This window comes from Melampsora larici-populina (assembly GCF_000204055.1).
Source record: "Melampsora larici-populina 98AG31 unplaced genomic scaffold MELLAscaffold_3, whole genome shotgun sequence".
Taxonomy (NCBI): domain Eukaryota; kingdom Fungi; phylum Basidiomycota; class Pucciniomycetes; order Pucciniales; family Melampsoraceae; genus Melampsora; species Melampsora laricis-populina.
Window position 1 is genome coordinate 561,250 of NW_006768767.1, and position 24,261 is coordinate 585,510.

At 39.2% G+C, this 24,261-nt stretch overlaps 6 protein-coding genes across 6 annotated transcripts; 3 read left to right on the plus strand and 3 right to left on the minus strand.

The window, feature by feature from the left end:
* Positions 1–2,604: 2,604 nt before the first annotated feature.
* On the minus strand, positions 2,605–3,813 carry MELLADRAFT_90807 (uncharacterized protein; the record flags this gene model as incomplete). Its single annotated transcript, XM_007405343.1, has 3 exons — positions 2,605–2,680; positions 2,750–3,070; positions 3,146–3,813. The coding sequence occupies 3 exons, from the start codon at positions 3,811–3,813 to the stop codon at positions 2,605–2,607; spliced, it is 1,065 nt and encodes a 354-aa protein (XP_007405405.1).
* A 446-nt stretch (positions 3,814–4,259) lies between these two features.
* On the plus strand, positions 4,260–4,844 carry MELLADRAFT_59460 (uncharacterized protein; the record flags this gene model as incomplete). The annotated part of the gene is made up of 3 exons (XM_007404901.1): positions 4,260–4,302; positions 4,375–4,449; positions 4,519–4,844. The coding sequence occupies 3 exons, from the start codon at positions 4,260–4,262 to the stop codon at positions 4,842–4,844; spliced, it is 444 nt and encodes a 147-aa protein (XP_007404963.1).
* Positions 4,845–6,956: 2,112 nt separating this feature from the next.
* MELLADRAFT_102217 (uncharacterized protein) lies at positions 6,957–8,221 on the minus strand (the record flags this gene model as incomplete). Its single annotated transcript, XM_007405342.1, has 2 exons — positions 6,957–7,723; positions 7,783–8,221. The coding sequence occupies 2 exons, from the start codon at positions 8,219–8,221 to the stop codon at positions 6,957–6,959; spliced, it is 1,206 nt and encodes a 401-aa protein (XP_007405404.1).
* A 4,404-nt stretch (positions 8,222–12,625) lies between these two features.
* On the minus strand, positions 12,626–13,395 carry MELLADRAFT_102218 (uncharacterized protein; the record flags this gene model as incomplete). The annotated part of the gene is made up of 2 exons (XM_007405341.1): positions 12,626–12,892; positions 12,985–13,395. The coding sequence occupies 2 exons, from the start codon at positions 13,393–13,395 to the stop codon at positions 12,626–12,628; spliced, it is 678 nt and encodes a 225-aa protein (XP_007405403.1).
* A 1,349-nt stretch (positions 13,396–14,744) lies between these two features.
* Positions 14,745–15,366, plus strand: MELLADRAFT_59462 (uncharacterized protein; the record flags this gene model as incomplete). Its single annotated transcript, XM_007404902.1, has 2 exons — positions 14,745–14,772; positions 15,026–15,366. The coding sequence occupies 2 exons, from the start codon at positions 14,745–14,747 to the stop codon at positions 15,364–15,366; spliced, it is 369 nt and encodes a 122-aa protein (XP_007404964.1).
* Positions 15,367–17,340: 1,974 nt separating this feature from the next.
* MELLADRAFT_102220 (uncharacterized protein) lies at positions 17,341–20,777 on the plus strand (the record flags this gene model as incomplete). Its single annotated transcript, XM_007404903.1, has 5 exons — positions 17,341–17,977; positions 18,105–18,227; positions 19,025–19,933; positions 20,006–20,367; positions 20,529–20,777. The coding sequence occupies 5 exons, from the start codon at positions 17,341–17,343 to the stop codon at positions 20,775–20,777; spliced, it is 2,280 nt and encodes a 759-aa protein (XP_007404965.1).
* Between the last annotated feature and the right edge of the window lie 3,484 nt (positions 20,778–24,261).

Genomic DNA, 24,261 nt, shown 5'->3' on the forward strand with positions numbered 1-24,261 from the left:
ATGAGTTGTGAAGTTTTTTTTGATGTGAACCGGTGGAATTGGAGGGGGATTGTGCTGTGTTTTTTTACATACTAAATTTTGTCATGTTTTTACTAGTAAACCTCAGAAAAGATAGCCATCTAGTCAACGCAAAGTGATTGGAGACTGAAGGGAGCATGTTGATCCTTTCTACTTGAGATTTTCCTCCTGTTTTATAAAAAGCGTAGAAATGCTCTGAACAAACTGGAAATATAAGGTCTCTGATGAGCTTACTGACGATAGCTTTATTGAATGTTGTCAATCAATGATGTAAGTTTTTTGCTCTCTTGAGCTTCATGACTATTGCAAAGTGAAAGATTACGAGAACAAGAAATTGACTGAAGAAGAAATTGCAAAGAGACAGGTTGGAATCTCACCACTTACATCTTGGATTGGTGGGACACCAATAAAAACGTCAGAACTCAAAACAAACTCACCAACGCCAATGATCCATCTGAAGTTACTTACAATCATTTTCTCTGTTGTAGTTATCTAGTGCTTGGTTATAATAGTGGGATTCAGAAATTTGTGGTTGAATGCAGGGTGAACAAAGTGGTGAAGATTTGAAATCATGAATTAAGGGGTTCAAAGATCTGAGATTACGTTGATACATATTTTTGTTGTTTATTTATTGCCCCTCCTGGTCCTTTTCTGTACTGTGTTGAAGAGGATGAGTGTGTGATTCTGGTTTTTCTGTTTTGCTGCTGAACCCAAATTTTCATTCAACTAATCACAATCAACTCTCATTGATTCTCTATAAAGCTCATACAGACACATTGAAACCAGTGTTGAAAAGCACCAGGCTTTACCTGCTCAGCTGATGAAAGTTCTTCGAAACACATTCAGAGTGGAAATTATGTTTGATTGTCTATAACTTTGATTTGGTGCAGATCACCTTGATATAGATAGAAAAGTCTGATATGCACATAACAAATCCACAGGGCAAGAATGCATTCAATATCACATAGGTGTTACGGATGCTGACGAAAGCATGTAAAAGAGATGCAGTTTCAAAGAACAGGATCTTAACTTATTGTAAATCACGTTTTGCGCAATTTAAGACACGCTAGCAGTACTCACCTATTTAGCAATGCAACTGCTGGTAGGTCACTTTCTCTCATTCAGGCGTAGCGTACATTAAAGGAGCAGGGCTAAGTGATAATTAAGAGCCAAAATAATGATATGATTTGTGAATTGATCTCAATTGAAAATGATAACTTTTTGAAATGTGTACACCTGCTAACAAGAAACTGTACACTTTGTATTATACATAAAATATGAACCATTGGAAGTTCACATTTCTTTGAGAAATTTATCTGAAGTTCACAAAGAATTGTGAACTTTATCTGAAGTTCACAAAGAATTGTGAACCTTTAGCAAAGTTCACAATTTTTTGTGAACCTTTAGCAAAGTTCACAATTTTTTGTGAACTTCCAATGGTTCACATTTCATCGTGAACCTTTTGTGAAGTTCACAATTTGTGTTATGCATGAAATACGCATAAGGGACTCCCTACTGATAGTACTGATGAAGGACCAGCTATCAATTTACACATGTTGGATCATGTTCCTCATGATTGTTAGGATTTACATCATGATTCTGGATTTGATATAACAGGTCTTGACACTGCGTGAATGATGTATTTTGCCCGGGTGAAAAATGATTGAATCTTAGCCCAAAATGATTCAAAAAAAAAAAAAAAATTCACTACTGAATATCTTCTTGAAAAACAATTGAACAACTTTCAATGTCAAAAAGGCACATAAGAAGGTCATTAAAGAGAACCCTGAATACAATTGAAAATTGGGGGTTGTATCTCAATCCATGAGAAACTCACTCTCAAAGGCTTGGAAAGTGCACAACTCTAGAAAGCAGATGAGAAGGTTTGCAGATACAGGGAAAATTGCAGTTGGGTATTTGGATTCATTTGTATATGCAGTTTTGTTCACAATTTTTTTGTGACATTCATTTGTCTTGTATCTCATTGATTTTTGGTGGTGTTTCATTCAAGCATCTTCTCGTAAGGCGCTGAAGTTTGTGTATTTGATGCAAAAAAATGTATTGCATTGGACATAAATCAAAAGGCGTGTATATTCAGAGAAATAAAGAAATATAAGAGTGAATTTCAGTCGGGTACAGTTTGATAGCTCACATTTCATCTGTTTTCCATCTAAGCACATACAAGACTATGAATATGTAGATCACAAGTGATTTACGTAGCTTACAGCAAGTTCATCGATCCAAGGAAACCAGCGCGATGCTCTTCATGTCCAGTTTATCAGTTATTTCGCCAGCTCCATACAATATCCAACCACAGTGGGCAACAATCTCATCAATATGAATCAGGGAAGGTGGTTGGCGGATATCAAGACGTAGGCAAGCCTGTACATCTGGCTTTGCCAGTGTTCGGAAAGGATTTGGTTTCAACATGGGGACCGGGGGAAAAAGGTGAATTGAAACCCAAGTATCGGTAATTGGGGGACTGTCTGGTACTGGGATCCTTCGATGATGAAAGATTGACTTTATCTGACCAAAGGATATAGTCCCACCGAACAAAAGAGTTCATGAGCATGAAAGTGAAAAAGTTCAATCGAACAAAGAATTGAGAGAACATATAGGGCAACAATGTTGATTGGGAGAAGGGCCTGAAGCTGTACTAGTACTGTTAATTTATCAAAGAAGAGTAAGAATACACATCACACAAAAAGTAGTAAATGGAAAGTGGACTAACCTATGAAGATCGGTACACACAGAGATAGAGCCAACGTCTTGGGCACCCTCCGTGAGGTCTTTCTGCTCGTTCAGCGAGACCAATGAGTGGCGTGACTGGAGTTGGATGCCTTCGATGGTTTCTTGAAAATTTGTAGGGTCGGGGGTATCATCGTGAAGGGCCTCTTCTGCGTCGATCTGAGAGCTGCAGATACCCTCCATCTCGTCGGGGACCTCTTGTTGCTCCGTCAGCGAGACCGATGACTGGCATGACTGGAGTTGGATGCCTTCAATGGGTTCTTGAAAATTTGTAGGGTCAGGGGTAGAATAGACTGTACTAGTACTGTTCATTGATCAAGTAAAAGTAAAAGTAAGAATACACATCACACAAAAAGTAGTAAATGGAAAGTGGACTAACCTATGAAGATCGGTACACGCAGAGATAGAGCCGACGTCTTGGGCAGCCTCCGTGAGGTCTTTCTGCTCGGTCAGCGAGACCGATGAGTGGCGTGACTGGAGTTGGATGCCTTCGATGGTTTCTTGAAAATTTGTAGGGTCGGGGGTATCATCGTGAAGGGCCTCTTCTGCGTCGGTCTGAGCGCTACAGATACCCTCCATCTCGTCGGGAACCTTGTAAGTGTCGAGGAAAGATTGAAACGTTGCAGCCGGGAGATGGTACAGGCCCTTCTTGAGGGGGGCGAGGGCAGATGTATTGGACGCTGCCATGCAATCTTTGTAGATGTCATCTAGTGAGTCGACAACTACTGGAGCACGTTGTTTGCTGGATACTGGGCCTCGTAAGAAACTAGGCACTTGAAAATACTTGGTGTCGTTGGGTGAAGGGACTACTAGATTAGAGAGACGCGTGGAAACCATTTCACGAAAAATCATTCGAAGCAGATCGGTAGCATTTTGAGCCTCTACAGTGAATTCAAAATGGGGGTAGAATGCGACAATCATCTGTCTGAGTTCGGTAGGAGTAGCGGTACTAAGGAATCTATCGGCATCAATTTTAGGAGTCGGCTCATCCACAACATAATCAAGAATATAAGTCGGCAAGTAAACGAAATTTTTTATTAAGGACATGATGTGAGTAGCAGCGTATTTGGAAAGAAGGAGGAGTGCTGGATAACTCACAACACTGGTTGGAACCAACTTGGTTTAAGTAGTCAGTCGAGGCCGTATGATTCCTTTTAGTGTCTTCTATCATGGCTCTATCCGAAGATGCATGAAGGATTTTCTAATTTCAAGATCGGAGAAAAATGAAAACCATTAAACATGATAATGTTTATCTCAAAATGGAGAAAGGGTATGCTTGATTGACCCACGGCAGAACACTTCACTTACGTAGATTAGAGAGCCAGTGGTTCCATGAAAGGCCTTCCTTGGTGTATAATAGATATAATAGAAACCGTTGAAGTGCTCATTTTCTTCAATATCACTCATCTATCATTTCAAACAAACTTCTCATCATTCGAATATTTCCATTCCATCTATTATTGATTGAATAATTTCGCGAGTATAACCACGAAATGAAAAGAGAAAGACCAGAAACGCCATCACAAGAAGAAGAAAGTGAGTTCCGCTGGGGTCTCTAATCTATCTATCAGTGAAGTCTAAATCGTTGATCAAAACTTACTGAACTAGTCGCGAGGTTAGAAGAAGAAGTTGGTCGCCTCAAAGTGTCGCTTCGAAGCCTTGAGGACAAAGGTGTACTTTCAGGTAAGTCTTTGTTCATTTTCACTGGCCATCAAGTTACTCCAGCTTGCTTACCCTGCTGTGTGATGCCAGCCTGTGCTCATGAAGTTCAGCCCATTTTGGATGATCTCAGACAAGAGATTGCTGGTCTAAAGTCCTCGCTCGAAGTTGTCCAAGCTGAAGTATCCGATTTACAATTAATGGCCAGCTTCGAATTCCAACACGTCAGAGCCAACCAGATGGCTATCCAAAAGGTCGCGGACGCCACTGGTAACTCCCATATTGATACCGAGGAGGAGATAGAGGTTTTTACCGAAGAACGTCATCAATCGTATTTCTTCACTCGTGATCAATCTCTAGGAGGTAATGCTGCTGGAGGCGACCAGGTTCCTGTATCCGATCCACACCTTGGATCGTGAGCTACATATATGGTGAGCAACTTGATTCAACATTTCAAACGTTGATCAGCTCTCTTGAATTCGACAAGACTGAGAAGCTATGTACTATGTAGGATTTTGTTGAAGTCAATGTGAGTTTCGGTAGATACGATACATAGTCAGGAGATGAGAAGTCTCGAAGCAATGTGAAGAGTATCTGCTGTTGTGACAGTCTTAAATTACGGCATGGGCTACTAGATTCATACTTTGTGAGACTTCAATAATTTTTCCTTTCATGAATTTGAGGGAGACCAAAAAAAAGTAACAGGAACAACAAGAAATAGCGAGAAACATGGGTGATGACCATGATGACAACTTTATCTGATGATGTCAATTCAGCTTATTATGTGTAAAACAAAAGCTCTTTGCATTGCTGTCTTTTCCAAACAATGCAAGAACAACCAGAAGCATTCCCTTTTCAGATAAAAAAAACTCGTAATTTCTTTTTTGTTTCCCCTTTTTACACATCTGAAGTTCTTTTCCTGGCTTGTTGTATTTCTTTCCAAATTTTTCAAAATAAAATATCAATTAGGGTGGTCTTTTGAATATATAATAAATACATATATGTTCCTCTTCTGGTAATTGATCTTTGATGGTGAGTCAACTTTTTGGTGAGGAGACCATTGATTGATATGGTCTGATTTTGTAGATGTGAGAAGTTGTTTGTGAGAATTGTGAGATAACTACAAACTTTTGAGACATTTGAGTGGTTCCATTTAAATAGTGGGACAGTAGGCCTGTGGTGGGATGCCCACATGTTCTCTAGTGATATAAATATACTTCATCTGTGAGTCAAAAAGCGTATCACAAAAAAGCTCAAAACAAGTGACTATGCACCAAAGTCACTGGAGTACATCTTTGCCTGGTCACCAGCATTGGCTGGCCACTGTGTTCAATGTTGTTTTGAGCCCCAACGGACTCAGAGGGGCAAATTTCCTAGGCGGACTGAAGTACTAAAGGAAAAGTTCATCTATGGAAAAGTACAGTTTTGCAGTCCATATAGCGTTCGTGAGAGGTCGCTGTTCAATTCCCACATGATGCACGTCATATGAAATCAGATACATTCAACTTACCAGGTAGAACTTCAGTCAATCTGGTTGGGTTAAATGTGGCATTTGTGTATGATAAATTGAACCAAAAAAAGATAACTTATCTCAACTTCGCTCAATCTGATTGGATAAGTGAATCATTTCAACCTTGTTTGTTTGCGTTGAATTAATAGATACTAAACTGTAGTAACATTGAACCTCTGCTATATGTATGTATATTTGATTTTCATCATGAGAAATCTTTCTCAATAAGGTCAGAGAGCCAAAATCAAAACCATGTGATGAGCTAAGGACCTACGTGTTTAGATTGCCTTTGTAAAGAGGAAAATGGTATATTGGGCTTATGATGAAGATTATAAAAGGTTCCATAGCAAGAGAGAAGGCTGTGTATAATATTCCTTGCAATATGTTCCAACGAGCTAGAGTCATTCATAAAGTAATATGGACTCCATAAAACTTTTCACAACAACATGTCAACTTTGAAAAAAGTTCACATTTGATATTTGTTGTTGGAAAAATTAAGTCCTTAGAATTTCATTTTGTTTTGCTATTTCTTGGATGGCTTACAATACTTTCCTCAAATATTTGTTTACACTTTTGAAAAGGCATATTGATTTCAATCAAATTGAGCGTACATAATTTGTAAATCTCACGTTATTCTGTACTTTGGAAACTACAAGTAGAATCACTTCGGGTGCACTTTCAGATCAAAAGTGAGTTGACTTACAAGTGTTTTTGAAAAACACTATGAGCCAGAGAGTGAGTAAGATGGTTATATCAAGAGAAGTCGTGGAATCACGTGCAAAAAACAAAAGCATGATTGAAGGAGCATGAATTTTGATAATGTGGTGTTAGATTTTGTCAAAAAGGAAGACGCCTGGATAAATCGCGTTGTGAGATTTAGAGAAGCATACCACAAAAATCAACAGCCTGAAGTAAAAGTAGAGAATGTGAGAGGAAGAGAGCAAGAAGTTCTGGAATCACATAGAGCTAAAGGAAAGTATGATTGAGAAAAGAGAGAACAAATGCTTCACACTAATTAGTATTACTCAAGACTCTTGAGACCGGCCTTGATTTGTGCCTCAATCAAAGGGTCAAGTTTCTTTGCGGTCTTGAGTTCGGTCAATCTTGAGGTAATCTCTTCTGCATAATCTTTTATATGCTCCTTCTTAAAAGTCTCCTTCATCTTATCAGACATACCAGCTTCCTTCTTATTCATACCTTTGATTCGATCGACAATAGTTTTTGAAATCTGAACAGAAGATCCAAAATTTGTTAAGTTGGCATCTTCTGGAGTGACCCGTTCACCAAATACGTTGAGGGTCTGAGAATGTGAGCTATGGTGTAATGTCTTTGTGTTCCAGATTACCACCTTTGGCAAATGACTTAAACGTATCTTTGTATTGTACTTGTCAAGGTGAAAATAAGCGCCTTCAATGTGGAAAGGTGGAGGTGTATCGCTGTCGTTGGGGTAGATTACGTTGCCTGAGTCACGTTCCATCAGACAGAAAAGGCCAATGGCACATCCGGATGCGTCTGGATCTTCATGCAATTCATTAGCGAATTCGTCTCGCGTGATGACCAGATTGGAACCAACGCTAGATTTGGAAGATGTGTTGAGAACCTTTGGCGAAGCCCAATAGACACCATATTGTTGTCGAAGTACAAGATTCGCTTTGAATTGGGAGAATACTAGGTTTGCAAAGAGTTTTGAGATAAATTTATCAATAGTAGGGAGAAGTTTCATCCGTTGAATATCTTGCATGATAAGGTGCGGGTCGCTTCGAGTATTGGTATTGAGTACATAGGCACCTGAGATTGATAAATATTAGTCAAGGGTTTTAGGAATCAATAATAATCAACAAGGTTACCTGCAGACTTCCCTTTATCGGTGCCACCACGAGAACCAATGGGATACATCTCCCCAGACTTGGCTTGCCCTAAAGCTTCGGCAGCTTTGTTGATTGTACACTTGTTGCGAGCAAGTCCATGATGGTAGAGAAGTTTTGTTGCCCAATCGAATTGATCTCGGAGATTTTGGTTGTTATTGTGATTATTGTGAAGTGTAAAGATGCTGGCGATAAATTCCCCAGTGTGCCCGTCAACGAGGATGACATGACCGTATGAGATGATACGTTCTTTAAGATCAGGGCGATTAGGTAGGACATGAATAACTTTGGCTGTAGTTGGTGCACCGTGTTGATCATGAACAATAGAACGTCGAAAATCCGCGTGTAGGTCTTTCTTTTCCTGACGCTTCTCAGCCTGCTTTCGGGCAAGTGATGCGAGTTGAGAAGGATTTTTACCCATCTGGAAAAATCAAAATACCTGATGTTAGCTAGATGGCATTCAAGTTTCAAATGAGAATTGTGATAGACGAAGGAAAAAAATAAGTACTAGCGGAAACTTCTCGAGGTAGTGATGCAAGTGAAGAAGACATAGAAAGAGAGGAAAGTGAGCGGTAAACGTCATTTACCTTCTGAGCAATGAGAAGCAATCAAGATATGAGGTGATAAAAAACTTTGAAGAATGCTGTATACTAATCAAGTGATGAGAGAGTGTTAAATGATCAGAAAAGTGTTAATTTGCAGATGATAAATGGTAGAAGTGATGCCTGATTGAATCGATCAATGTATCTTTTAATTTAAGGAATAATCAAATGGATGAATGATTAATTTGTTAATGGAAGAGGCGTATAGAAAAAAAATTGCTGGAGTTACAGACGATTAAAAACCTCTAGGAAGTTGGATTAAGCAGTAAAGGACCTCCGTTATACCCACTTGATTCAATATCCACTTTGTTTCAAGAAGATCTTCTGGTTGTCCGCAGAAGGCTTTCAAGTCGAAAAAAACATGATGCGTGCTACATTTGCGTTTTCTTTAATTATTGTGAGGTCGCCTGTGGGGAAAAGAACACGAGGGGCTGATTCAACGTGGAACTACGCACGTGCGTATAAAACTACTGAGGGTGCTAAAGGGATGTTGTTGTCACCCATCAAGGTGGCTTTGTTGTTATCTTCCGGAAGACATCCCCTGTGGAGAAAAGGAAACGGGGCGGCTGTCTCAAGGTGTAACTACGCGCGTGCGTATAAAACTACTGATGGCCCTAATCAAAGATGATTACAAAGGATGTTGTTGTCCCCCACTTGATGAGGCTTTGTGGTTATCTTCCCAACGACCTCCCCTGTGGGGAAAAGTAAACCGGCTGGCTGATTCAACGTGTAACTATCTCTGTGCGTACAAAACTACAGAACTTTTTGATGCATCTGAAGGCTTTGGGCTGCTTGAGGATTCTGGTCGAGTCTTGCAGACAAAGTTCAAGTATAGCCTGGATGAATCTGTGTTGATGGTGTTCTAATCTTGGCAGGGAAGTGGTCAATAAATTCAAAAGCCCAGCGTAGTTTCAAGCTGGGTGATTCAAAAAATTGACGCATGTTTCACAACAATGGGCAAGTTGTTGTAGTGTACAAATGCCTAAAGACCTTCAACTTGAAACCTTCTATTGATTACATTGCTTTCATGATTCTGTTACAAAGGTTTCATGATTTTTTTACGAAAAAAGTGTCCCAATCTTTATGAAATATGGAAAAGAAAATAACAAATTCAAACTATTCAATCCCATGTAGAGTGAATTTGAGTTGAAAGTGATTGAAATGGAAATGAATGGTATGTTGAGGGTGTAGATCCATTCAAAACTCTCTTATGGAATGTGGCAAGAATGTAAGCTTTCAAGATAATTTTATCAGCAAACAAATACCAAATGGGAACTCCACAAATGCTTCACGGTGAAATGTGAAATTCTGAAAAAGTTCACATAATGTGAACTTCTCAAAAAGTTCACATTGAAATGTGAACTCCACAAAAAGTTCACAGTAAAATGTGAACTTCCCAAAAATTTCACAATTAAATGTGAACTTCTCAAAAAGTTCACAATTAAATGTGAACTTCTCAAACAGTTCACAATTAAATATGGACTTCTCAAAAAGTTCACAATAAAATGTGAACTTCAGATGAAGTTCTCACAAAATTGAAGAGGTAGAAGTCTAAGGACATAAATTTTCAGCAAACAAATACTGAATGTGAACTCCACAGAAAGTTCACAATAAAACATGAATTCATCAAAAAGTTCACAATAAAATGGGAACTCCATAAGATTGCTAAAGGATGTGATCTTCTATGATATCACTAGCTATTTTTGTAAATCAAGCGTGTTCAAACTGATCCCAATTTGTTAAGTTTGTCCCTTTCATTCTTGTTCCTTTTCATTTCTTGCAAACCAAACCCAATATAAATGTCCTATTTGTAGGAGCTTGAAAAGAATCTATGGCTGGTCACTCATAGCGCTTAATTCCCTCCCTCAGATTGAGTTTGGCTTGGAGATCTATCTTGAGGACAAGTGAAGAATCCTGAATGGAAATACAAAGTCATCACTTAATTTCAAATTGCTTGGGTGGTTTATAATGTTTGAGGGGTTCACTTTTTGAGCAAAAAATGCCTCTAGTAGATTGGACATTTTGTTTGAATTTTTATTTGTCAGTTGGCAGGTTCAAAAGAAATGTGTAATGTGATAATCTTGGTTCCATTCTTTCTTTGAATCACTGTGGAGTTGAGGTGGCTGAAGGGCTATTGTTATTTACATGCATAACAATCCAAAATCTATTGTGATTGATGGACAACAAAATATATAGAGAACCTATCTTTGTTGCGTTGAGCAAAAAATACAACTTCATCATTGAAGTGAGAAGAGATTAATTTTTCCTGTCAGCTGTCCTTCATCCGTTCTGCCATGCCCCCTTTCCAGAATTTGTATATAATAGGGGGTTTGAGATTTATTCTGTGCGTATTTTTTCAAAATATGGGCAGCTTTTCTGTACAAAAGATCCTCGTAAAACCTACAAATGTTCAATGCAGGACACCTACAAAAGTGTCCTGCTTTATAATACACACATGCTCTACAACAATGATCAAGTTGTTGTACATAGCGTAAAAATGCGTAAAAAGCTTCAACTTGAAAACCCTGGTGACTTGTAAAACTAGCTGTTTATGTTTTACGAAGACAGGAGGCGTAAAAGCTTCCTCATTTTTGTTAATTTTGCGTAAGTTTACGCTACAAGGGGAATTCATTTTAGCGTAGAAACCGTGATTAGTTCCAACTTGAAACCCCCTTAGTATGTAGGGCAAAATTCCTTTGTATTTATCTGTCCAATTTTGACTGAGAATATATGTCAAAGGGGAACAAAGGGCCAAGAAATCACTCACTAGAATATGTGACTTGTCTTTGTGAATCAAGTTTGCTCCTCCCTCCTGGAAAGATCACTGTCATAACACACCAACTCAAGTCGAATGATATCTGCTCCGCCTGAACAAACCTCTGTTTTCATTCCAATCCACCTTCTTGATTATCTTGTTGTGGACACCTCTACCAACCAGATCAAAACCTCCGATATACTTGAAAAAGCAACCTGTGAGGAGCTTTACAATTTCATTCAAGCCTTTAAACCACATCTTACAATCCTTAGCCTAGAAAGAGACAATCCCAAATTTTTGAAGACAGTCTTTGTTGAGATGGTGGCGCCCCTGATCAACAACTTAATTCCCTCCGAACTGAAAAACACACAGCACATTCAAGCACTATTTCATCTACCATCTCCTAAATCAACGGATCCAACTTCTAACCTTCCAGGGCCAACATGCAACTACCCTCAACTGTTGGCTTCTCAGGCTACTCGTGATCAGCCAATTTAGGTTGTAAGCTTCCCATATGATTGATATTTTTGCTTCACCCAGGAGATAGTACATGCTTAGAATGACTGTTACAAAAACCACCGCCTAAAAATTGAAGCAGTGTTTGTTGTTGTTTGCCAGGTGATCTCATATCCGTGATAATGGTTTCCTGGAGTCTGGTATTACATAGGAAACTTTTATGATCATACTTGCCTCTGTCACAGACTTCCCAGCCCCGATTCTTTGAAGTTTTTCAACTGCGTATCAGTGTCTTTGTATTCCTCCGCACTCATACAGAAGTTCAACTCATGGAAAATGCATGTATTCAGAGCAGTCTTTCCACTCATAAAAAGTCTTTCAACTGAGAGAGTGTGTACAATCATAGCCAGGCTTATTTAAATAGATAGTTTGACCAAAGAATCATAAACCCTGGAAGCATTATGCACAAAAAAACATTATAGAAATTTGAGAAAGCAACTGGATGACAAAATCAAACAAGAAATGAGATTGTTTTTAGATAGAGAATACATATTGATGATATAATGATTATTCTGTAGTAGGAAGGAATATGTCATTCTAAGCTGGGACACAAAGGCCTCCTTCGGAGATCTGCATCACATTTTGAGATAGACCAAATTGATGTAAAGTTTTGATGATAGTTGCTTTGGACAAGAACACAACAGGATGAAATGGAGTTGGAATTTTTGAAAGAGAATTACAAAAATCACGGAACAATTTAGGGAATCTGAAAGAACTTCATGGAATCTTTTTGATGCTTTATGATCATCAATTTTGCATGACATCAAGTGAGACAAGTCTTCAAAATTCATTTTCAAGATAAAACTGGAGAGAAATTTAGGTGTATATTTGAACTTCATGTTTTCATAAACTTCCTAAATTTGACATTTTTTTTATTTTCACTCTAAAGAAGGAATACACAACAGTCTGTACATAGTGCTCCCTGAGACGCCAGGGGTAGGCTACCAAATTCTTATTCCATATTGGGGACCAGCATTCTGACAATCAGCTCTGAGGAATCACTTTCCGATGATTCACTGGACAACTCTCTGTGATCTTGGGCTGTGATAGTAGTTGTACTCCAATCAGATACCTTGGATAAGGTGTTTTGAACCGGCTGAGTTGCTTGTGAATATGCTCTTTCTGCGGAGCTCAATGCCAACTCAACACAATCCTTGAAAGCTATGTAATTTTCCATAAACGCTGTGAATAGATTGATGTATTCATCTCGGTCCGCCACCTTTGAGTACAAATAAGAGATGTGTCAGATCATTGTGTTGATGGTGTTTTATAATTCCTGACGCTCTGCGGAAAGATATGCAAATAAATTACCTGTTTCACGGGCTTTAATCCCCTGAGATACAAATTTAATGGCTTTGCTATAGTTTGAGAACTCAAATTAAGTTGACCTGTCGTCTGGGATTGGACCTGAGGGAAGCTTGAAATTATTGAATGGATGTCACCAGGTCGCAGAATTCCCAAATGTGAAAGTCTTTCACCCAAATTAGATACGGCCTCAAGGTGTCTTTGAAATTTTTGTAAAACATTTGACATCAAATGAAGCTCCCCGGCTGAAATACCTTCAGAAGGTATTGTTATGGAAGTTTTTTTATTTTCTTTTGACCGTGTTCGAGCTGTGGTTGGACAATTGATTTGAGAAACGTAGATGTCATGATTAACAGAGTAGAGACTACATACGTGACTTGTGATTCTTGATGCTAATGTCGGCTCCTTGCATTCCATTGCTGGAAGCTTCAGGAACCTTCAATTTCCTTTTTATACCCCGGGACTGGCGTGTATCTGAAGGAGAGAGAGTGTCTAAATTCAAAGTGCCTTTCCATTTTTTTGTATAAGTCCACTCAATTGTGATTGTCTTACATGATTGACAGAGAGCTCCACCCGTAATATTCTGGTGATTGTCGTTACAAGTCTGGCTGGCCGAAAGCAAAGTGGACACTTCATTCCGGGGGATACAGGCTCGTCTAAGTTGTTCAGCATTTTCTTCCACTCCCGCCATTGAAACAAAGCTGCACGGACATATCAATGCAATTTTGAGTGCATTAGTTCCATCTTCTGATCATGATTAATGCTCAAAGTGACACCAAAGAAACATGAGAGAAGAGTAGAGATTACGATGCTGGGTCCTTGGGTTGCTCTGTGATCGGCAGTATGACGATGTTGTATCACAATTGGGAAGACGTGAAAATCCTCTCAAAGAATCTTTAAAACCAGGGAGAAAACTCTTATGATATCTAAACGTTTTGGGAATGCGTGTGATTATGACCAAAGTGAACGGCCAACACAACTGAAGGTTTATGTAGATACACTCTCATCTAAAGAACTTTGTGCAACAAAGGCTGAACTCAGCTGCCTATAATTTATAAATTCTTGTTTAGGTCACAACTGGGGAAGTCTGTAAAGGATAGTGCATAAGTTTAATCCCTTTTTGGAGGTGAGCCTCGGCTGCTGATCTTGCCCCCCAGTTGGATTGTCTTCACTGAGCCATATCTGAGGAATGATCAGACCCAGAGATGAAATGGAATATCTGATCAAAGATCTTTTGGTCGGCATGTACTCAACCTGAGGCAAGAGACATAGGTCAACAGCACAGACAGCTACGGTGATTCATGAGCTTTATTCACTGCCTTTTGAGATGCTTACTTAAGCTGACATGTGCTGAGAGCACTGACACCCCAAGAGTGGTGTCATATGTACGTATGTTTTGGACCTCTCCAAACTGTCTTCTCACAAATACCAACCCTCATTGGTTGATAGAAGGATGAAGAAACAAATGTCACCCTATATTTACGTAAAAGCCACATTAAGTCCAGCTTCAGTTTGAGCATTGGTCATGATCATAATTGAAGATCAAATAGTCCCTATTTCTGTAATTTGTTAAGTACATCTACATATCTTCAATACATCCTATAGCAACTAATTTGTGTCATCCACAATACTTTATTCTTTAGCCTGATAGCCCTTTAAATCCCAATTCACCTTCAACGACCAATTTGCCGTTCCCCCAGCAGGATTGAATCCATCAATCAATTGTTTTACAACTCTGTAATCACCCAGTTTTCTAGACAAACAATATGTCAAACACCCGGTCCGAAGATATATGTAAGATGTGCTGCTGTCTACTCCTGAAAGTTATGTCTGATCCTTTATCATTTCTTCTACAAACACTCCGATGCAGTTTCAGCTCTGGAAACAAAGGTTTTGTCTCTCAGAACTTCACTTTCTGCTCTGCAAAATGATTAGAATTAATGTCAAAAATGATTAAAAATGCTATGTTAATGCATAAAAATGCACCATTAATGCACCATTAATGAAAGTTCTTTTTCTTTCCAGCTGATCTCTTCTTGATTTCCAGTTGGTGAGGTTGAGCGCCTCTCAACCCTGGTCGAAGAAATGAAGAAAGAAATCGAGCTCTTAGATTGTCGAGTCACCGATTTACAAGAATCCGCCGGCCTTGAATACCAACGTAGTAGAGCACATGAGGTGGTTCTGCAAAAACTCATAGAAGCGTCTCCAGCACATAGTCATATTGATCTTTTATTGGAGATAGAGAATTATTCTCCTGAGCGTCATCGTAGTGAAACTCGTATGGATGCATTTTATGACTATTCATCTTATGATAATAAACATACTGATGTTGATCATGTTACAAACCCACCAACTACTGTGACATCTGATCCAGAACATCAATTGTGAATATATTAGTTCCATACAATATTAAATTGTAACTTTTCTTGATTTTAATTGATAAAATTGTTCTGTAGCAAGATCTTTGCTCTATTTTATCGGTAGCAATGTACTCAAGAATGCTAAAATGTCATATCATTGGAATAGAAACTGGCCTCATGAACTAGCACCTCGGATTTCACAGTTGTTGTGTATCTTTGAAAGTTAAGGATTGAGGAATTAAGCAGCAAAGCAATTTGAAGTCAAGAGTGCGTATTTCCTGCACTGAATCTGAACTTCTCCCCGGAAGCACTGAAATTGATAATGCACGTGTACCAAAAACAACTTTAGGAAATGTTCACTTTTGGATTCACTACAATACTTGAAACAAGAAATTGTTTGTTTTAAAAGCACTGTTGACAATCATCAAAGAGAAAAAAAATAACCAAAATCTTTCTTCATTTTCCTGTGAAGTCCATCTAAAGTTCACATTTTACTATGAACCTCTTGACAAGTTCAGATCTTATTGTGAACTTTTTCAGAAGTTCACATTTTATTGTGAACTTTTTGAGAAGTTCACATTTTATTGAGAAATTTTTCAGAAGTTCACATTTTATTGTGAACGTTTTCAGAAGTTCACATTTTATTGTGAACTTTTTGAGAAGTTCACATTTTATTGAGAAATTTTTCAGAAGTTCACATTTTATTGTGAACGTTTTCAGAAGTTCACATTTTATTGTGAACGTTTTGAGAAGTTCACATTTCATTGTGAACTTTTTGGGAAGATCACATATTATTGAGAAGTTCTTGAGAAGATCACATATTATTGAGAAGTTCTTGAGATTTGTGGACTTCACATTTTATTGTGAACTTTTTGACGTTCACAATAAAATGTGAACTTTTTGGGAAGTTCACATGTTATTGTGAGCTTCTTGAGAAGTTCATATTTTATGGTGAACTTTTTGAGAAGTTCATATTTTATGGTGAACTTTTCAAGAAGTTCACATTTCATTGTGAACTTTTTGAGCAGTTCACATTTCATTGTGAAGAAATTCACATCTGATTGTGAAGAAGTCCACATTTTACTGTGAACTATTTGTTGAATTCACATTCCATTGTGACCTTTTTGAGAAGTTCACGTTTCTAGGGGGGTTAGTCTTGAGGTGCCGGTGGCTTTGATTGTTTCTCTTTGTGTGCTCTGATTTATTCTCTGAGTTCTTTGAGAGTTTCAATGAAAATGCTCAGCATCGCAATGACACTCTGGAAAAGCCCATTGGAAGTCGTGTTATCAGTTATTGATGATAGGACGTCAGTCATAACCACATCGGTATTGTTTTGGTTTTTGACATGGTTCTCAAGGTAAGGGTTGGAATTGGATCCCCTTTGTTGGGGAGGCCTTTTTGGTGAGTAAGATAAAAAGGGATAGGTTAGAGAGAAAGTAGGACGAATAAAGATTTTTCTGGAAAATCGGAGATTTATTGATCTTTTGGCTTCTGAGTGGACTATGTTTGTGACACAGCATACATGTTCAACTGACGTTCAAATCACCTGCTGTGTGGCGTCCACGTACTGGACATTGGGGGTTCAACATCACCAAGGGATTGTGACATATGACACGTCTTTTTCTTTGCTCATTCTCCAAAATTATGAACTTGATAGGTCCTCATGAACCTCAGATATGCTCAGCTCATGCTGAAATCATGGGTGAGCGCGTGTGATGAGACACTGAGCTCTTACTCTGATCAGAAACTATGGATATTGAGTTTGATTCTTAAATAAGATGTTTGGTTTTCTGCATGTTTCATTTGCCTTCGTTCAATATCAAACAACAACATAATACTCACTCCATTAATATCATATTAGTTTTTTCATCACTCTCAACTAAATTCATACCGCGACCTAGTTTTGTTTACACCCCAGTTATTTGCTCTCCCAAATCCCATCCTGACCAGCTCTTGTGATCCTTTTGATATCCAAACGTCTTTCAATATCTCCCACCCTGTGATGACCTCCTCGACACTCATCAGATGTCGCTGTGTTAATTGCCTGGAATCTTCAAATGACAAGGATCAACCTGGACGCTTATGGAAACGCAGTTCCACAACCTATAAAGCCCATCAAGCGTCAATTAAAAAAACCCGCAGCCTTCTGGCTGGGCCCAAGGAGAGTAATCTTACGACCCTGCAAGCTGACCGTACCATTGATGCGGTGGATGGTATAGTCGCGGATGATTCACATTCTTCTTTGACTCAAATTCCTCCAGCTGAAAAGACCATTTCACATCTCGACATATCACACTTGAAGCAAATGGGCAATCCACCACGTCAAAAACAAACTGGTAGCCATTTTCAGCCCAAATGGAATGGTATGAGCGTAGAGTCAGGCAAGTACCATGCCAATTTCTCCTCCTATAGAGTATTTTTCCTGATTCAAGTTGTTTTTCATGGAAATGCAGGTCAATACAATATGAATTACTATGATCAATTCAAAAAATTTGACCCACTGACCACAGCGATGAACCTTGTAATGGTATGTCTGTATCTGTTTGAGCATATTGGCATGGCAGTTGCTACACTTTGCCTTCACGTGAACAATTCAGTACCGAGTTCCAGTAATCACACAGCTGGTTTATTCCCAAAGGGTTGGTCACCAAAGGACATTCGGACTGTCCTGACAGATCTAAGAATTCAACCAACGATTCGGCGAACTCTTTGCTGTCCAAAGTGCTTTTGTCTTTACTATGAGGGTGATACACCGGATAAATGTAGTTGGCGCGAAACTCGCTCAAGTCGCAAGTGCAATGAACCTCTATTTAAACAAGCAAAGGTTGGCGAAGATGAAGAAAATCACCATGCAAATAGATACTTCTCAACAGTCGCTTTCACCGAATGGTTAGCTCGTTTCTTGAACCGCCCTGAAATTGAAGAGCACCTTGAATCCAGCAAACAAGCGCTGGAAGATGGCTCAGCAATGTATGATGTTTGGCATGGATATATGTGGCGCTCGGCACGTGGGATCGACGGGGATCAATTCACAAATTCACCTGGAAATCTTGTCTTTTCGCTGAATGTCGACTGGTTCAATCCACTGGGCAACAAGGCCGCAGGCAAGCAAGACTCTGTTGGTACTGTCGCTTTAGTATGCCTCAATCTTCCACCACACATACGTACTTCTCCCGAAAACATTTTCCTTTCTGGATTGATTCCCGGACCATCTGAGCCCAAGATGACTCAAATCAATAATGTACTAAAGCCTCTTGTTGCCGAACTCAACACTTTATGGAAAGGAGTCAAGTTTTCTTCCACTGCAAAGTATCCCACACAGGGTCGTGTCATCCGAGTGATGTTGGGCCCAATTATCTGTGATCTTCCAGCTATGCGAAAGGTCTTAGGAATGGCAGGACATAGTTCAAAGAAGAATCTCTGCTCATTATGTCGAATTGGAGAACATAACATAAATTTACTGCACATTCCCCATGCCCTGCGCCGATGTAAACATGAACTCAAATCACAAGCATTAGCGTGGAAAAATGCAAAGACTGTTAAGGAACGACAACGACTTTTCAAGGAAAACGGAGTCCGATACACAGTTTTGTGGGAACTCCCTTACTTCGACCCAACCATACATACTGTAGTAGAGCCTATGCACAATATTTTTCTTGGTTTACTTCGCCATCACGGACTAAAAGCCTTAGGATTGATGTCAAAGAAAAGAAGTACCTCGTCGCAACAGGAAGCCAGCCAAGCAGAAGAGGATGAGTCTGACACATTCGAGCAAGAGCTTAAAGATTTTGATTCCGACAATGGTGATTCCGATGATGATGATTCTGAGTTTCAAGGATCAGAATGCAGCGGTGATCAAATTTCAACCGAATCAAACTCTGAATGCAGCAACACCTTATATCCAACAAAAGACAATCTATCGTTCGCATTCGGAAAAATGGCACTCGAATACAATACTGTACTTGACGCTGATCAAGAAACTCATGGCAATGAATCTAAACCACATCATTTCACAGGATTCTCAGGCGAAGTGACAAGGGATGAAGAGGAGGAAGAAGAGCTCTCTGATTATGAAGAGGTTGATGAAGAGTACAATCATATCTTCAACGAGAAGAAACATCTGGATACACTGAGAGAAGTTATAGGACAGGTCCTGCTCCCATCTTGGATCGGCAGAGTGCCAAAGACGGTAGGATCGAGCAAAGGTGGCAAATTGAAAGCAGATGAATGGGTTATATTATACGAGATCATGATAATCCCGGCCTTTATACTTTTCTTCAATAGGAAAGGTGATAATTCACCCATCACAGATCACAAAATTGTTCGAAATGCTCTTCATCTGATCAGTATCCTTAAAATTGTGCGTAGAATTGAGGTACAAAGTAGAGATCTGGAGGCTTTGAAACACCACATAAAAAGCTATCGACACGGACTCTCTGAACTATTTACTGCACTCTCAGTTACTCCAAATCTGCACATGTTACTCCACATTCCCCAGGTAGTCAGGGTTTTTGGTCCTGCACCTTACTGGACTGCTTGGTCATTTGAAGCAACGAATGGATCATTGGCCAAAATTCCAACTAACAACCATGATAGTGAGTTCAAAGATTTGTTACCTTCTTAGTTTAAACAAGGTATGATTGACTGATTGACTGATTTTGAGGTAGGCTCTAGAGAGTACACAATCCTGAATAAGTGGACAATGGCTCAAAATATGCGATGTGTACTCCCAGACCTATGCAGACAGCTCCCCAAACAAACCGCAGCAAATGTCTCAAAATTTATTTCACCAAAGTGTACAGACGGAAGTCCTTCTGCCTACCTTCGAGAAGGAAAGTGTGGTCCACCAAATCTGAAGTATAATCCAAAGAAGAACGAAACACTGGATTATGATACACACCTCCTTCTTCTGAGTCGCATGAAAGAAATATACGGCGACGAGGCTGTGCTTTCCACTGACATCTACAAAAAATCTCAGCACAAGGAAGATGCAATTGTCATATCCAGATGGGTCAATCAATTGCCTTCAGTAAAGTGTCGAAATGTAGTGTATTCAACAGAAAAAAAAACCCTGGTAACAGCACAGTTCTCTATCCAGTGTATCTTTCCAAAAACAAAAAAGGTTTTGTCTGGGGGAAAATCAATGAAATATTTATGACAATTGTACGCCGTGATGGAAACTTAGACCAGCATATTTGGTTTGACATCTCTCGATATACTACTTTGACGGCAGCTCATCAAAAGAAGCACGGGTTCAATGATTGGCCACACTCAGGATTAACTGTTGTGTACAATAGAGAGAAAAAGAAAGATGTGGTACAATTGAATGAGATTGTTAGTCACGGCGCTTCTTGGAAAACCCCGCAAGGCTGCTTTGGGATCAAAGACCCTACATTGCTGATTGTCAACTTATCAAAAACCTCGTGTACTGCAGCTTGAGTTTTGGTTTGTATCATAGTTACTACTAGGATAATGAATGCTCGAGCATTATGTGTCCTTTTTAAGATCGTGACATCACTTTTCATTACTCTCATGATTTGTAGTATGTTATTTTCTTCATCAATTCATTCTCGTGTCCCACGGTTGTACAAGCATTTAACATATAGAGAATTGAATGCCTTTTCCAACATTTCATTTTATTTCTTGTTCATTTTGACCTATTGTCCTATGTACCACTAGGTACTGTGTCCTGTCATCATGCTTGTTTTCTCTGTTGCCGTACTGAGAACTCTTTGAGTTCTTCCAAGAATGCTGTGAGTTATTTTCGATTGAACTTGACAAAAGAACAAATGAACAAATCAGAATTAATTCAAATAATCATTCAACAGAGTCATGAGCAAATCTAAAGGAACTCAATAGATCTTGGGAATGTCAGTAATCAGGCAAATTTCTTCACAGTTCTGAAGATCTGTCTTGGTGAGGATTTTGGTTAATCTCAGCCGTTTTTGAAATGTATATAAAGGAAACACTACACATTATATCCTAACAATCCAATCATATGATGATATAACAAAAAGGTAACAGAATGACTCAACAAACACTTTGTTATCATGATGCTCATCAAAAATGAATAGTTTTATATAAACACCACAACAACAACAACAAATCAAAAAAGTGTTTCTTTTGTCTCATATTTATGGTGAACTTTTCACAAAGTTTACATTTGATTGTGAGGTCCAGATGAAGTTCACATCTCATCGTGAACTTACCACGAAATGCCAGCCCCTGTGTATCCTAACCCGGTACAAAATCAATTGTTCCGCTCTTTAGGGGTTTCAAGTTGACTTTTTTTACCTCTCTGTGTAAAAATCTTGGTGTAAAATGACATGACACTCTGAGGTGCTGCGTTTTTACACCACCATGTTCACACAGAGTTATTTTACAACGACCAAAAAGAAATAAAGATGGTGCAAAATTCTAAAATCAAGCCCTTTTTCAAATTTCACACTGGGTCTATTTTACACCGAGATGGTAGGTTTAAAGGGGGCTGGGTAAAATTCTCCTACCCGGTATCCTAAGGGTTTCATGTGGTTCATGAATTCATGGCATGGTTTCAGTAAGATGAGGCAAACTTTGATCAAAATACCCCTGCGGTCAACAACTAATGACAGGCAAAACCACACTTTGTCCTAGGAAAAGTGCTGTTTCCCAACCGTCCAATTCCTGAACTTTATTGTTTGAAAAACTGGCGGGAAGAATTACAATATATAAACAATGGAAGCAAACATAATGAATGAAAGCGGAAGAGGCCAGTATAGAACACCTACAAAGTTCATTTGCAGATCAAAACAATGAAGTAAGAAACACCACGAGAAAAAAAACAGCCCACACTCCAGAGACAAACTTTCCAAACAGATAGAGGAAGGCCATGACTAAAGTCAATTCAATGATGGTAATTTGGGGGTGGTTGGGCTTTGGGTCTTCCAGAGCAACACCAGGTGGAACCTTAGATTTCGATTTATGATTCACAGGTTCTTGGTCATCCAAGACGGTCCCGCTCCCTGGAATTTGAATCAAGTGTCATAGTCAATGGGCCGCAATAGTAGGACGGCCCAGAGAAGACAGATTCTGAACCTGTTGTAATTTTCCCGTTATTGGTGAATGTAGAACCCTGGCATTGGGCCAAGGGCCTACCATTATGGACGCTGGAGGTATTTGTGACGCACGTAATTTCGGGATCTAGTGATTTCCTTCTTTGCATCAATGAACTCTTGGATGGTAGTATTGCATGATCGATAGTGGGGCGGTGCTGGCCCAAAACAATCTTAGCTTTGGGTGCAAGTTGATTAATGATTTTGCTTTCGGTGTCGCTGTTTGTCTCTGCAGGGTATTCAAGAGAATTAGTATGTTGGATTATACCTGAAGCTGTTATGTACACACCTGAACTATCATCTTCAAAAGATACATGATTTGTAGCTTTTTTACTGGCATTATGAACATCATCTCGTTTCTTCAACAAGAAATTGGGATGTTGATTAGAAGCCCCACCTATTAAAGGCGGAAGTGGTCAAAGCTCTGTTTGTAATTTTAATTGTTGATGTGTAATTCCGTACTTTTAGAAGGTCCATTGGTCTCAGCAGAGCTCTTCAAAGAAAAGGGGTATGAATCCAAATTGGTCACTGTAGAGCACGTCAAGTAGGAATCAGAATTGGTGATCGAGACAATGATAACAAAATCATGGCTTACATCCATATACGGGGCAGCTGGAATTACAATTCGAATGTAGTGAACTATTGATGGTATGCTTGATCACCCCAGAACGGTTTAATCCACCGCAGTCTTTGCACAGCTTCTTCCTGCCCTCCTTGAGACACGAAGCTTGGTGAGGACATTCATATGAGACGTTTCTTGAGGACATTCGTGGTGAGGTCAATGCTATGATTGTTAGATGTGAGATGGAGACACTGGGCTTCAAAAACCTGTTGTCTACTGATCCGGATTATGAGAGATGTGAGTAGGGACTGATGAACAACTCCCTTTGTCTTGTGGTTTAAGCGGATGATCATATGTGCTTTGGACTTAAGATCTGGAAATTAAGGGGTTTATCTTCCAAGACACACTTGTTTGTGTAATATTACGCCACAAAAACTTGTCTGTTGTCTTGAAACGTATTCTGGTTGAATCAGGGTCTCTGTTTGAGCTTCCTGATTTGAAAAGGCACCCTGGAAGATACAATTCTTTTACGACAAGCACGGTTCTTGTACAAATGAAAGGTGAAACCACCTATGAGATTGAATCAACTTTACTTAACACAACAGGAGCATTCGAGGATTTTTGGAAATGGGCGAAAAGGCCTCCGGGCTAAAATATAGATAGCCTGTACCAAAACCTGTACTGGAGTTGAGCTATGTGAAGTCCATTGCCACCTATACCAAGTCACGAGGGTCATGTCCCAGCTTCTCTCATTCACTTGACTAGGATAAGCTTGAAAAACCAGTGGTGCACAAAAAAAAAGTGTGAGATGAGGAGGATTCACAACAACTCTGATCTATGTAGAGGTCTTTTTATATTACAAGCCCTTTTTCGACTTCTCCCAAATCACTCGTTGGGACGTGTGCATTCTATCTAAAAAAATTAACTTTTGCAATTGTTTGTTTTTCTTTTACAATGTCTATTGGGTCTTTTATCATATATAGTACCATTGATTTTGAGTCATGTCGAGCTACATCGAGATCAGTTTCAACCACGTTCAAACTAAACAATATATATATATGGGATGTTTGTAACAATACATGACTATTTCTTTTACTCGAAATCAGACTAAGACTTCCCAGAAAACCTTGTTAAGGTCTGTTCAGGTATGGTTAGCGTATCTGTAGGCTGGAAAGCGAGCTGTCATGAAAATGTGATATCAACCATTGAAGATCAATGCGTAAAGATCCTGATGAGACCTGATGATGTTATGTTCCATGGATTCAGAAGG